Genomic DNA, 14,643 nt, shown 5'->3' with positions numbered 1-14,643 from the left:
TCAGCCCAGAGCCCGACGCGGGGCTCGAACTCACGGACCGCGAGATCGTGGTGACCTGGCTGAAGTCGGACGCTTAACCGACTGCGCCACCCAGGCGCCCCGATGAGGTGGTTTTAAACGCCAAGAGGCCACCTCCATTTTCCTGGAGGAAGGATGTCTGGCTCTAGTGTGAGAACCTCTACCAATTTGTCCAGCTCAGATGCCTCCTCTGCCTAGCTCTGTGCCAGCCCGTGGGAGAGCCCACAGGTGTCTCTCCACCCCCGACTGGAGCACCCTACCTACAGCCTGCGTCCTGGGACTCCCACGTGTGGATAGGCAAGGGACAGCAGGTGGGGGCTGGGTGGCAGGGCCTGCAGGGAACAGAACTGGCAGCTGGCTAGGGTAGACTTCAAGGTCAGCTTTGGCTCGGTCCTGCTTCATGTTGTCAGGTTCAGGGAGCGGGGAGGACGTTCCAGGCTGAGGGGACAACCTGCAAAGGCACAGAGGTGAGAAATGATGCTCCTGGACCTTAGTTTCCTCACCTGAAAAATGGGGACGTGCTAACCTACAGGCTTGAGGGCTGCCTGTGTAAAGCCTGGCCCATAGTGGGGCTGAGACAGTGTTGGTGGAGCAGACCGACCATAATAGTGTCAGCAAGGCCACGGTGTTCAGAGATCTGAGGACGCTAATGTGCCCACGGGGAGCTCATGGTGGGAAGCCGTGGGCGACGAGGCTGGGGCTGGCTCGTGGGCTGGCTGAGGGCCACAGGGGGCCGAGGGACACCATCGAAGGGGACACTGTGGACCGAGGGATACAGCTGCAACCACAGCTGCATGCTCTGGGCCACATGCAAAGCCCAAGTACTGGGTGACCCCCAGAGCAGGCCACCGTTCTCAAAGCACCCGTTCCAGGGACCCCTGGAGGGCTGCCTAGGGGGGTACGGTGCCTGCGGTTGCTGATGGCAATGAACCCGACGAAATGCTCACTGTCAGGTGAGCCCTGGGTCCTCTCTTTACGTAGGGGGCGTGCTGGAGCGGGGGAGCTGGGTGGCTATAGGGGGCCGAGGAAAGACCCTGGCCCGGGAGTCAGAGACACCTTCTGTGGTTCCCTGGCCTGGGTTCCCTCAGCCGCTTAGTGAGGAGTTTGGCCGAGACGCTCTCGGAGGCCCCGGCCGCCCCCGGGGCGGTGACCCGATCTGATCCCCCGCCCCCCGCCCCCGCCTCCCCACAGGTGCCCATGTGCAGCGACCAGCCGGAAGCCAAGCGTACTGTCTCGGAGGTGGTACGGGCCATGGGCTTCATGCCCGTGGATATGGGGTCCCTGGCCTCGGCCCGGGAGGTGGAGGCCATGCCCCTGCGCCTCCTCCCAGGCTGGAAGGTGCCCGCCCTCCTGGCCCTGGGCCTCTTCACCTTCTTCTACGTCTACAACTTCATCCGCGACGTCCTGCAGCCCTACGTGCGGGACGGCAAGAGCAAGTTCTACAAGCTCCCCGTGTCCGTGGTCAACACGACGCTGCCGTGCGTGGCCTACGTGCTGCTGTCGCTGGTGTACCTGCCCGGCGTGCTGGCGGCCGCCCTGCAGCTGCGCCGGGGCACCAAGTACCGCCGCTTCCCCGACTGGCTGGACCACTGGCTGCAGCACCGCAAGCAGCTGGGCCTCCTCAGCTTCCTCTGCGCCGCCCTGCACGCTCTCTACAGCTTCTGCCTGCCCCTGGGCCGCGTTAACCGCTACGAGGTGGTCAACCTCGCCATCAAACAGGTACGGCGCCCGCCAGCCGCCCTCGGCCGGTTCTGGCCCCGCCGCGCGATGCCGAGGGTCGGGGAGAGTCCCAAAGCCCGCGGCCACAGCGCGCCAGGCGGGGGAGACTGAGGAGAAAAGCCAGGCAGGGAGTAGAGTGGGAGCACAGCTTTGAAGGTGGGCAGGGGAGGCCTTGCCGAGAGGGGGGGGTGACAGGCGAGCAGAGGCGAAAGGAGAGGGGAGTGGCCAGTGGCGGCTGGCCCAGGGGGTAGCGAGAACAGAGGCCCTCCCGTGGGCGAGCTTCCTGGCGCATTTGGGGAACCTGGGGGAGCCCAGCGCAGGCGGGGTGGGCCAGGCCTGAGATGTTGAAGCCCCGACGGCCAAGGAAGGGCTTTGGCCTTAGACTCTGGGTGAAACCCGGAGCCGACGAGGGGTTCTGGGTAGGGGAGGTGATCTGCCTGACGTTTTACCTGTCTCACTCACGGCCTGTTGTCCATGCGGCACGGAGAACCACTCTTACAGAGGGGGTCAAAGGCAGGTGCTGAGAGACCCGTCGGGAGGCTGCACGGGAACCCAGACGGGAGCCCGTAGGGGCTTGGAGTGGGGTGGGAGCAGCCGGGGGCACGAAAGTACCGAGAGCATATTTTGAAGCCAGAGTACACAGAGTTTGGAAGCCTGTCGGTTTCAGGGTATGTGGGGTGGTCAGGGATGACTCCGGGGTTTTAGCCGGAGCGCAGTTGCCGGTCAGCGGAGGTGAGGAAGGCTGCAGGAACAAGGTGTTTTGGGGGGCGGGAGGGGCGTGCTCAATTTCATTCATTTAGGAAACCCACGTGGTGCTGTTTTTGCCAGAAGGATTGCCCCGGGGAATGGAGGGGCCCTCAGGCCAAGCCGGGTAGCAACACAGGCAGGGTCAGCTGGCACCCGTACCCACAGAAAAGGGCCCCCTGCTGCTCCCTCCTGGTTTACAAGCTCACAGGGCCTGGTTCTGAGTTCCAAGCTCAGGTCTGTAAAGCAACACCGCCTTTCTTTATTTTCCCCCATCTGCTCGATTCGACCTCCAGTCCCCCGCCCCCAGCCAGGGACACGGGTTCCTTCCCACCGTAGGCCACTCATCACTCAACGGAGTTTGGCCCGAGTGCCGGGGAGATACTTTTCGTCTACCTTTCCTTCAGCCCAGGTGGCCCCTGAAGTTTCTGTTGCTGCCTGGGTCGCAGGGATCTTACCAGGGCCGGGCCCTTCCCTGCCATGCGGCCACCTCCCCAGAGCAGGAGCTGGAGGCAAGGCTGGGCCGCTTCCAGAGAACCACAGATCCCAGCTTTTATTCCTCTGGGGGCCCCTGCTTCCCTGCTGGCAGCTTCTCAGATGCCATGGTTCTCCCCCACCCACAGACACCTGGCATCATTGTGCCTGTGGGCTTAGGCTTTCCTAAGGGAAAGGAAGAACCCCAGATTTCAGGCAGAGAAGCAATACACCCACTAGAAATGAGAAAAGGGGGAAAAAAAACAATAGTCACAAACCCTTAAGAAGAGCGTGCTATGTTCCAGGTACCATTCTAAGCGCTTTACGTACCGTGAATTCATTTAACCCTTATTCCTGTAAGGCAGGGGCTATATACTACCCTTATTTTATGGATGAGAGAAGTGAGGCACAGAGAGGTTATGTGGCGTGACAGAGTCACACAGCCTGGGATTCAGATCCCGCCATTCTGCGGACCCATGCTCATACCCTTCCTGCTTCCTGTGGGGAAAATAAATCCGAATTCACAGCTGAGCAAATGATTTCAGAACTCAGGTCATTCATTCATTCCCTGAGCACCGGCTCTACCAGGCCCTGGGGCCCCAGAAGGGAGTAAGACAGTCTGGTCCCTTGCCATAGCTGACATGGGGTGGCGTGGAGGCCTGAAGGCCAGAGTCCTAAACTCTTTGGCCTCCAGCATCGCTCATTAGCACAAAGACTTTGACCTTCAGCAAGTCACAGTCCCTCTTTTGTCCTCAAGGCCCTGATGTCGTGAGGCCCCTCCCAGTGCTAATGTTTTTGATGCTCTTTGATGAGATTTTCTTCTAAAACGAGCCAGCCTGCTCGGCAGGACGCTCTGCACGGCTCCTCGGGGACTGGCACCGTGTTTGCTGCCCGCAAAGGGTGGCAGGTGCTTCAAGCAGTGGGTGGAGAAGAAGGTGATGCCTCCTCCCTCCTAGAGCCCCGGGTAAACCCCTGCGCCCGCTGTACCCCCGTCCACCCTCTGATTGCCACTCTCTAAATTCTCTGCCCCGCCAAGGCTCCGCTTGATATTACGTTAACCCAGTTTTGCCACCGTGCAAATACCAGAGCGAAGAGGGGCGCGTGCGAGGTAATTTTCCCGAGGTCCACAGCCCTGTAGGGCTGCAGGTCCCCGACGGAGGTTGCCAGGCAACCATCACTCCCATAGGACACGATCACTTGGAGACGGTGAAGGCCTGTCATGCAAAGGGGCTTTACATTGTCCTACAGAGTTCTGGAGGGCAGAGCCAGGGCTGACAGAGTATGTCGGGGAGGAGGGGGGGGTTAGATGGAGGTGAGGGGTTGACACAGAACAGCCCGGAAATGGTGGGTCTCCTGAACCTGGGGTTGTTGGAGTAGAGGCTGGATAGTCTGTGGGTCAGCCACGCCCTCGGGCTCTAGGATGGAGGGCTGAGGGCTGAGGCTGTTCTGCCTCTTGCCTGTTCTTGCCAGGCTCTTGCCTGATCTGTGGCCTTTCCAGCCTGTCCTCAGGGGCCATCCTCTGGGGGCCTCCAGGCAGGCAGGCGGTCACCACCTCGGCTGCCCTACTGGGCCTCTGGAGAAAGGGACCACGTTAGCTGGGACACGGGAGACTCTGCAGGGGTCCCTTCCATCCCCAGAGTCTGCAGATTTGGAAGCAGAGCTACATCCCAGCTGTAGAGAAAGCCCCCGAGACCGTGTTTGTGAACAGTAGTATCGCCTAATAATTAATATTTGCGTAGCGCTTTCTGATTTGCTTGTGTGGCTCCCTAGGAGTGCGTTTCAAGATCAAAATCGAGATCAGAGGAAATGTTTTCTTCTTCCCCTCGCCCCAAACCTAGTCCAGGCTGTTGGAGAGTCTAAAATTTGCGTCTTAGCCGTGTCCCTGCTGAAAAGCGTTCAATAGTCCTGCACTGTCCTCGGGATAATGATAGACTCCTCACAGCACAGCTGTGCTCTCTCCCCGCTGCTCCTGTGACACTCAGGGCCCATGTTGTCCTCCGAGTGGGCAGAGCTCATTCCTCCTGGCCCAGACTCCCCACCCTGGGACACCTTGACAGTCTGACGAACTTTTATTCCTTTATTTATTTATTTTTTTAATGTTTATCTGTTTTTTGAGAGAGAGAGAGACAGAGCATGAGCCAGGGAGGGGCAGAGAGCGAGGGAGACACAGAATCCGAAGCAGGCTCCAGGCTCCGAGCTGTCAGCACAGAGCCCAAAGCAGGGCTCGAACTTACAAACTGTGAGATCATGACCTGAGCCGAAGTCAGACAGACACAACCGACCGAGCCACCCAGGCGCTCCTTTTATTCTTCCTTTATTTTTTTTTAAATGTTTTTATTTATTTCTGAGAGAGAGAGAGAGAGACAGAGCATGAGCAGGGGAGGGACAGAGAGAGAGGGAGACACAGAATCCGAGGCAGGCTCCAGGCTCCGAGCTGTCAGCACAGAGCCCAACGCGGGGCTCGAACTCACAGACTGAGAGATCATGACCTGAGCTGAAGTCGGACACCCAACTGACTGAGCCACCCAGGCGCCCCCCTTTTATTCTTCCTTTAACATCCAACCTCTGTTAAGCTCCTCCTGCCTGCCTGTCTCACCCATACCCACCTTTGTAATCTGTTGTATTTCGTCCACACTTCTGGGGTTATTATCATGCACTCCTTTGTAATCACTCATTTACAGGTCTGTCTTCTGCCCCCACTCAGTTCCACGACTGGGTCTTCCACCCCTTGAGGTCCACGGTTCCTAACACAGATTCCCAGTGCATGTCCGTGCCACTGTGAAGCCAATACCAGGCATCTCTTAGGAGGAGGACACATTGAGCGTAGGTAGGGCAAGAAGTAGTGTAACTGCCTCGCTGCCATTAAGAGCAACAGCACAGCCATTTATTTTACTAATCACCTACTGTGCGTCAGTCACAGGCTACTCATTTCACAAACATCATCCTTTTTTCCCCTGCAATAAACAAAGAGACAGCGGTGCGATTAGCCAGGAAGACTGCCGAGGGTCTCATGACTGCCCCTAGTGGCAGCATCGGCAGGAACGCCAGCCTTGAGATCGAAGCCATTCTCCCACTGCCAAAGACGGACTGCCTTTCACACCCTGCCTCCCCCTTCTCCGAGTTTGGCTGGTGGTCAGCACCACCCTCTTCCCACCCACCGCCCACCCTTGGGACGTGGAGAGGGACTTCAGCCACAGCCTCACTGGTCCTCCTGCCCCTGGGTCCTTCAGGATCTAGCCTTCAACGCACAGGGAAAGGAAACCCCACGTGTGAACGCCGCCATTCCATCCCTTGCTGGCAAGCACTACCCTGGTCATTCTCAAGGTGGCCAACTGGGTTAGCAGTAAACGTGGGAGAATTACCAGGAGAATGAGGAGCTGTCGAATCTATATTCCAGCCAGTTGTGTGTGACACTGGTCACTGGGGAGCCCACCAGATACAGCACAGTGGCCCAGGAGGTTAGTTAAGAGTCCCACAGGCTAGGGGGTGCCTGGGTGGCTCAGTCGGTTAAGCGTCTGGCTTCGGCTCAGGTTGTGATCTCGCGGTTCACAAGTTCAAGCCCCGCGTCGGGCTCTGTGCTGACAGCTCAGAGGCTGGAGCCGGCTTCGGATTCTGCGTCTCCCCCTCTCTCTCTGCCCCTCCCCTGCTTGTGCTCTATCTCTCAAAGATAAATAAACATTAAAAAATTTAAAAAAAAAATCCCACAGGCTATAGAAGGCAGCCGGGATACAGGTCCTCACACAGGTTCCTCGCCATCCATGGCTCCCCTGCCCACCTCACCCCTCCGCTTCGCAGAGTCACTGCAGAGTGGAAATATCAGAGGAAAAACACAAGACATTTTGCAAGCAAGTGTGGTATGTGTGTGTAATCATCCAGACTCTGACTTATGACATTAACTGCCTGATTTTACCGAAACGCAGAAAGGAATGACTAATGAGGTGTATCTGAAGAACAAACAACTTACAGGGAGATGACTTTACTTGGTGGCAGTTGTCAACACTGCGAAGGTGTGAGTAAGACTCGGAGCCCGTGACGCAGGGGGACCTCTCCGCCCTCTGCAGGGTAGTAGCGGTCAGACCCTTCCGGCAAATGCTGACACGTGCTCAGTACACAAGCACAGTCGTGGGATTTCAGACGTGGCCTCTTCTAGCCCTCAGCGGAGAAACAGAGGCCCAGAGCTGGGATTGGCCAGTCACATACAACTAGTGGTCAGGATGAGAACCTGGGTCCCCGGACTCCTGGTCCCTTAGTGGCTTAAAGACACCAGCGTGAGCCAACCGGCCCTAAAATAGAACAGAGGCGATCGTGTTTCTCAACTGCAGGAAAAGCACCGGTGGGGGGGGGGGGGGGGCCCCCGGGGGGAGGATGGCATTTTCTAGGTTTCTTTAAACTTTGTCCTATCAGGTTTTCAGCCATTTTGCTCAGCTCACCAGATTTTTTTTATTTTATTTTTTTTAACGTTTATTCAGTTTTGAGAGACAGAGAGTGAGGAGGGGTGGGGCAGAGAGAGAGAGAGAGGGAGACACAGAATCCGACGCAGGCTCCGGGCTCCGAGCTGTCAGCACAGAGCCCGATGCGGGGCTCGAACCCACGAACCGTGAGATCATGACCTGAGCTGAAGTTGGACGCTCAGTCCACTGAGCCACCCAGGCACCCCTCACCAGATTCATTTTTAATATTGTCTCTGGTAACTGGACTTGGGTTATTTTTTTCTTTCCTGCTGAAATAGTGTCTCAAAAACCTGTATGAGTCATTCTGTTTTGCACAGCAGAGACCTGCCGGCTGAGGCAGAGTCACATTTCCTGACAGAAAATACTGTTCCTCGGTCTGCAGCTGTAGCGCGAAAAGCAGTGGCATTTCGTGGTGCTTCTCAGAGAACACCTTGACTTCCAGGAACTCTGCTACCTGGTCTAGATGGAAAATGATAGTTCTGCTGCAAGGACCTTAATGGAAGCTTCCTCGTGTGTGCTGTTCATGGCGTGGCAGGCACGCGGGCACTCCACGTGGGGAGTCGGGGGGGGAGAAGTCTCTGGGCCCTGCAGGCCTCCCTGATGCGTGTGCCCTTTGAGCTCCACGGGGGGATCCCAGAGCTCCGTGAGGGCAGGTACCCTTGCTCCCGGCAGCCCAGGGCACAGCACACAGCAGGCGCTTCATAAGTGCTCACTGCTCGGCAATGGATGTCCGTCTTGTTGCCTGGCACAATGGTTGAGCCAAAGCTGTATTCCTCGGGCGGAAATGGGGGACAGAGTGGAAGATGGCTGGTGGCTTTGAGTCAGGAAGCGCTGAGGGCTTTAGTGTCTCTGCATGTCTTTGCGTGCGTGCCCTCAGCGGAAGCCAGTGGCCGGGGCAGCTTGGGGGAACAGGAAGGTAAAGGGTCGAGGGTAAGACAGTCTGGAAGGGGAGCCAGGCAGCGGAGGCATGAACCCATCTGGCTGAAGGGATTCCAAGCTAGCAGAGCTCTTCCTTCCTTTGGGGGATCTGGGGCCCGGAAAACCACGTGATATGGTCATGTTTGAAGGGTCTGTATGTCGTACTGACTTCTCGGACCCCTTGCCGTTAGCTCACGTGACTGTGCTGCTTCCCGGGCCCCGGGAAGCTTTGTGAAAGCCGAGACCCAGACTGCCCGGGTCCTAATCCCAGCCCCGCCGTCCACTACCCTGTGTGTCACCTTGGCAAAGTTACGTGATCCTCGTGCCTCATTTTCCCTCATCTATAAAATGGGGATCTCAGCGACCCCTACCTTGTGGCGTTGTAAACTGGGGGAGCCGATGCCTAAGAAGCACTTGGAACAGGACCAGGCGCACGTGGAGTGTGGCAGGCACGTTAGCCAGCATGGCGTTTCTCCAGTCCTAAAACCCCAGCTCGCCCACGCCCCAGGCCACCGACCTCTGCCACTGTGCTCACGGTTTTTCTTCCATCTCCATTAGGTCTTGGCCAACAAGAGCCACCTGTGGATTGAGGAGGAAGTCTGGAGGATGGAGATATACCTCTCCCTGGGAGTGCTGGCCCTCGGCACACTGTCCCTGCTGGCCGTCACCTCACTGCCATCCATTGCAAACTCGCTTAACTGGAGGGAGTTCAGCTTCGTTCAGGTAAGGTAGTTCTGCCTGCGCTAGTGAGCCCTAGCTCACTTCCTCAGCTTACGTTGGCCCCGACCCTCGTGTGCAAGCACCTTCCCTTCTGGGAACCGCCTCGGCTTTCACAATATGTGCAACAGGACAGTTCAGCCAGACGCCAGGGCCTTCCGGGGCCTTGAGGGCTCAGCCAAGTCTCTTGATAAAGGGGGTGCAGACAAAGCTCCGTCCTCATGACATCTGGGGAAGCCGGGTGTAGGCGCGTGACAAAATCAGACAACAGGGACGCCTGGGTGGCTCAGTCGGTTAAGGGTCTTGATTTCGGCTCGGCTCACCATCTCACAGTTGGTGAGATACAGCACACAGCCTGCTTGGGAGTCTCTCTCCCTCTCTGTTTGCCCCTCCCCCGCCCCCCATCCCTCTCAAAAGTAAATAATTTTTTTTTTTTTTTTTTTTAAAGAAGAAAAATTTAGATGACAGGACACTGAACCCCGGGCTAAAACATTCTCAGTTTCCACAATCCTTGAGCATCTCGCCCGTCTAGCTGGGATCAGTGAGCCTAGCCGGCCACCCGGCAACATCATCTCAACCTGGCCCTCCTGTCCCCTTTAGGCCCTTGATTCACACAGGGCAAAGAGGAGGTGAACATGAGGTTCACCAGGGTATAGGGGGTAAAACACAGCATTTCCCAAAGGACCACTGTTCCTCTGAAAACTCCAGAGGAAAGGAGGTCTCTTGTCAAATAAATTTGCGAAAAGATTTGCCTTCCCCTAAGAGCCTCACAGTGCACTTTGACCCAGTAGAGATTCTGGTAACGTCTACAAGACACCCACCTTGACTTATTTCACCATTAGCCCCTTCCCTCCCCCGTTTTTTCTTTTTTCTTTTTTTTTTTTGTTTTGTTTTGTCTTGTTTTTTTTGTTGTGATTTTTCAGATAACGGTTACTTACGCTGCAGCAAACACAGTTGAGGAGATGCCGCTGACGGCACAGGGTCTTTGCACCTGTATTAGTTCAGCAAATACTTATTGAGCGCCTACTGCATGCCAGGCGTCGTGTTAGGTCTGTGATGTGACAGGGAACAAGACAGGCACAGCCGCGTTGCAACTGAAAGGACAACTGAGACGGGGACATTTTTTTTTTTTTTATCTTTCTTTGGCATCTCCCACTGTTCTCTGCACAAAGTACGCGGTCAGCCCCCATGTGTTGGTGGATTAACTCATCCCCTCCGTGGATAGGTGCTGACTAATGCTGGGTTCTGCCATCGATACTGTATCAGGGCAGAGAACAGCTATCATATCCACCCCCATTATCAACAAAAAATCTGTCACACATCCTCTCTGTGTGGCGAGGACACGGTGCAGGATCTGCAGAGGGAGCATAAGAGCGGTGCTCTTACGTAATCCAAATTAATTGTTCCCGACTGGGGATGCTTACATACCCTAGAACAAAACAAAGTTGTGGTGGTTTTGTTTTGTTTTGTTTTTTAAGTGGATGTTTCTGAATCTCCCTGGCTCTGCTCATCTCCAGAGGTCCCCAGAGGAGTACTCGGGGCTAACGCAGGCCAGCATCGGAGGGGGGAGAAAGGAATTTTATTTATCTGCTGCTAATCCTCATGTGGCGCACACCCAAATCTGGGATTTTCCCGTTCCTGCCCGGAGTATCCTGGGGTGCGGGGTTCATCCACAATTAAAACAGATGGCGGGTTGCCCCCCTCACCAGCAAGTTGCTCCGTTAAGCAGCTGTAGATTACAGGCCCCGGCTCTGGCTGCCGGAGAAAGCCAGAGGATTTGATTTTGTTAGCAAAAGGTGCCCGGAACCTTGGCAGCCGCGCTCGACTTTACATATTTAAGAGTTGAAATCTAAATATGGAAGCCCCTCTGTCACTGCAAGAGCAGGAGGGTTGCGAGGCCAGGAGATGGGTAGGTAACAATGGCAGGGTTTTACTTGTGGAAGTCAAACGCCCGCGTTCCGTCCAGAAAATCAAACGCTCTGTCTCCCAAGAGTGCAAACCGTCAGCGCCCGGAGCCCGGGGTCCAGCTCTGCCTCCCCCTGTCCCAGCTCCAGCTGGGGGCCGATGACCTGCGCCCTCCCCCAAGCCTCGCTTTACACTCTTAGAAGATGGGGTTAATGCCTACAGAGGTGTCGTGAGCCACCGTGGGGGTGATATGTGGAAGAAAACAAAACGCATTTTGCTATTATGCTTGGGGCGTGTGGCCACATCTCCACTCTCCCTGACGAAGCTACCAACCACCCATTTCTGAGTTCACGAGATGCCGAGACACTCCAGCCCTGGGGGGTCCGAATGGTCCAGGGCAGTGTTGGCAAACTGGGGTCGATTCTCACTGGTGGGTCACGAAATCAATTTGGTGGATCGCAACCAGCTTTTTAAAAACGAAATAGGATGTTACAGAATGTCAGAGTGCCTTGCGTGTTCCCCGGATAGATATTTTTTCCAATAGTCATCTTTGCATACGTGGTTGTGTACTGGGCAGTAATGAAAAATGTGATGGTTCCCGTAAGCCTCCATCACAAAGTTCGGAGTCCCAGAACTCCCTTGGAGAAATAGATACCCAGACCACCCCTGACCTATGGACTCAGATGCCCGAGAAGTGTGTTTCTGTAAGCGCCTTGGGGGACTTAGGTGCACATGATACGTGTAGTAACCTCTGGTGGGGGGTGGGGGGTGGGTAGGGAGTGGTGGGGGACACACGTTGTAGAGCCAGCAGATCTGGGTTTCAGTCCCAAGACTGTGGCTGCCCCGTGAGATAGTTTCTTAGCCTGTCAGAGCATCAGTGTCCCCATTTATGTCTGTGCCCCCCCTCCTGTGGTCCTCAGGAAGGTGTGAGCTGAGGACACGTCAAATGCGCAATACATGTATTTAGTAGCGGCTGAATGAGTTTTGAGAGAAGTTGCAACCTTCCCCATAAGATTAGCACTCCCATCTCCTTCCGCTGCCACACATAACCACCGCAGGGCACTAAGGCTTAGAAACTGGCTGTTGGAGGGGCACCTGGGTGGCTCGGCCAGTTGAGTGTCTGACTCAGGTCCGATCAGGTCATGATCTCACAGTTCGTGAGTTCGAGCCCCACATCGGCTGGCTGCTGTCAGCACGGAGGCTGCTTCAGATCCTCTGTCCCCCCACTCTGCCCCTCCCCAGCTTGCATTGTCTCTCTGTCTCAAAAATAATAAATATTAAAAAAAAAAAAAAAAAAAAAGAGAGAGAGGAAGGAAGGAAGGAAAGAAAGAAAGAAACTGACCATGGAGAGCCATGGTTCTCAATGGGCTTGGCCTGCCTCCTGGGTCTATGGTTTATTTAGCTAAGAGTCACCAAAACGGTGTGTTGACTCCAGACCAGTGACTTGTGGTGGTGTTCATCCTTTTGTTCCTAGGACTGTTTTCAAAGTTTTGAATTTTGTTTGCTGTTGTTATTGCTTTGGTTTGGTCTCAGCTGTACTAACTGTTCTTACTAAGCCAGGTAGACGTGGTTAGATGGCAAAATACCCGGATCAGTGCAGCCCACCTGGACAGAGGAATCGGGGTTCTGCTCTTAGAAGCCCAGGTCGGCCCCAAAGGTAGGGGAACTTCCTGTGACCTTGCCCACTCCGGCCACCAGCCTGAAATAATGACAGAGACCAGCTCTGACCCCGGCTTTGTGAGCAGTTGGCCAAAGCCCCTCTGTGCCACAGTAACTGAGGACCAACAGAAGCCACCGACAATCTGGCTGTTTCTTTTTTGCTAACGAGCTTACGTATAATATAAATGGCTTTAGCTTGGGGAATACAGGCGTTGTCGGGATGGGGGCAGTGTGTGGGATCTTCACACTGTTCCCAAGGACAGAGAGTTTTAGGAAAACAGACTTGCTGAGATCATCCAGGCGTCCCATTGGGACTGCAAAGTCAAGAGGCCCTTTGTTACTGGCTGGTCTTTGACTTTCAGCCCTCCCTGTAAACCGTTAGCCCGAGGCTGGGGCTTGCTGCCATCGGTCAGCATGGAATTTTGGATAGCAAAAGGATGAGGATGTATGAACAGGAGCAGCATCCCTGGGCCCTCCCAGTGCATGTACACATGCCCAGCACAATCCATTACTCCAAACTAGGAGCTGGGGGTGGTGGCCCACGTGGGTAGGGAGCTTCGGGGCATGTTACTGAGGGAGACCTGAGGCCTCACTGGGGCTACAGGGGCTAGGTTCCTGGGCCTGAGTGGGTTCTCATTGCTGCAGTATCTGGGGCAGCCCCACAGTACAGAGGGCCCATCAAGGCCTCAGTGGATCTTTGTGGAAGGCAGGTATAGGGCCAGGTTGACCCTAATCAAATAGCCTGGGCAGAGGGCACACAGGGACTTCTCGACCTGATGCTAGAAAGGCTTGGGTGATGAGAGTCTCCTAAATTAGTTGTTCTTAGTCCTCCCCGCACAGGAGCATCATCGCTGAATTTCTAAAAGCTAACGATGCCTCAGCCCCACCCCAAACCAATCTAGTCTGCATTTCCGGGCCAGGCGTGGGCATTCATATTATTCCCCAGCCCCGCAGGCGATCTTACCATGTAACCAGATCTGAAAACCACAGTCCCAGACTCAGGGGTAAAAGGCACTTCCCAGGCATCTGAGCAAAGCCCAGGAAATCCACCTGAGTTAGGGAAGCAACAGTTTGGGGCCGGGGAGCTGGTTGAGGGACCCCAGCGTGGCGTCTGGCTTGTTCAAGATTTATTCCTGATGGTCCGTGTTGGGGGCCTTTCCTTCCCCCTCAATTTTTTTTTTTTAATTGTAGTAAAATAACACAAAATTTACTCTCTTAACCAGTTTTAAATGTTCAGTTCAGTGATATTAAGTACATCCACGCTGCGGTGCAACCCTCCCCACCATCCATCTCCACGGCTCTTTTCATCTTGCAACACTGACCCTGTGTCCCCATTAATCACTAATTCCCCACTGTCCCCAACCCCCAGCCCCTGGCAATCACCACTCCACCGTCTCTGACTTTTACTGCCTCACAGAAGTGCCCTGATGTAGTATTTGTCTTTTTGTGACGGGCTCATTTCACTTAGCATCATGTCCTCGGGGTTCGTCCATGGCAGAGCAGGTGTCAAAACTACCTTCCTTTTCACTTTAAAAAAAAATTTTTTTTTAATGTTTTATTTATTTTTGAGACAGGGAGAGACAGAGCATGAGCAGGGGAGGGTCAGAGAGAGGGAGACACAGAATCCGAAACAGGCTCCAGGCTCCGAGCTGTCAGCACAGAGCCCGATGCGGGGCTCGAACTCACGGACCGCAAGATCATGACCTGAGCCGAAGTCGGCCGCTTAACCGACTGAGACACCCAGGCGCCCCCCTTTTCACTTTTTTTAATGTTCATTTATTTATTTATTTTGAGAGAGAGAGAGAGCACAAACAGGGGAGAGACAGGGAGAGGGAGAGAATCCCAAGCAGGCTCAGTGCTGGCAGCGAGGAGCCTGAATCGGGAGCTCGATCTCACAAACCATGAGATTGTCACCTGAGCCGAAATCAAGAGTCAGGCGCTCGACCAACTTGAGCCACCCAGGTGCCCCCAAACTGCCTTCCTTTTTAAAGGCTGAATAATATTCCACTGTTTAGAGTGATGACACTTTGCCTATCGA

General features: G+C 55.1%; 1 protein-coding gene across 3 annotated transcripts in view; it reads left to right on the top strand.

Moving 5' to 3' along the window:
• The window catches only part of STEAP3 (STEAP3 metalloreductase), a 52,712-nt gene that overhangs the window by 32,578 nt on the left and 5,491 nt on the right, over positions 1-14,643 (top strand). For all 3 annotated transcript variants that reach the window (XM_040474868.1, XM_040474871.1, XM_040474870.1), the window contains exons 3-4: positions 1,210-1,737; positions 8,883-9,047. In XM_040474868.1, coding sequence (XP_040330802.1) covers positions 1,210-1,737; positions 8,883-9,047 — 693 coding nt within the window. The remainder of the gene's footprint in view (positions 1-1,209; positions 1,738-8,882; positions 9,048-14,643) is intronic.

This window comes from Herpailurus yagouaroundi, unplaced genomic scaffold (assembly GCF_014898765.1).
Source record: "Herpailurus yagouaroundi ecotype Mexico unplaced genomic scaffold, PumYag 140, whole genome shotgun sequence".
Classification (NCBI taxonomy): domain Eukaryota; kingdom Metazoa; phylum Chordata; class Mammalia; order Carnivora; family Felidae; genus Herpailurus; species Herpailurus yagouaroundi.
Note: the sequence above shows the minus strand (reverse complement) of the source record. Positions and strands in the feature narration are given on the sequence as shown.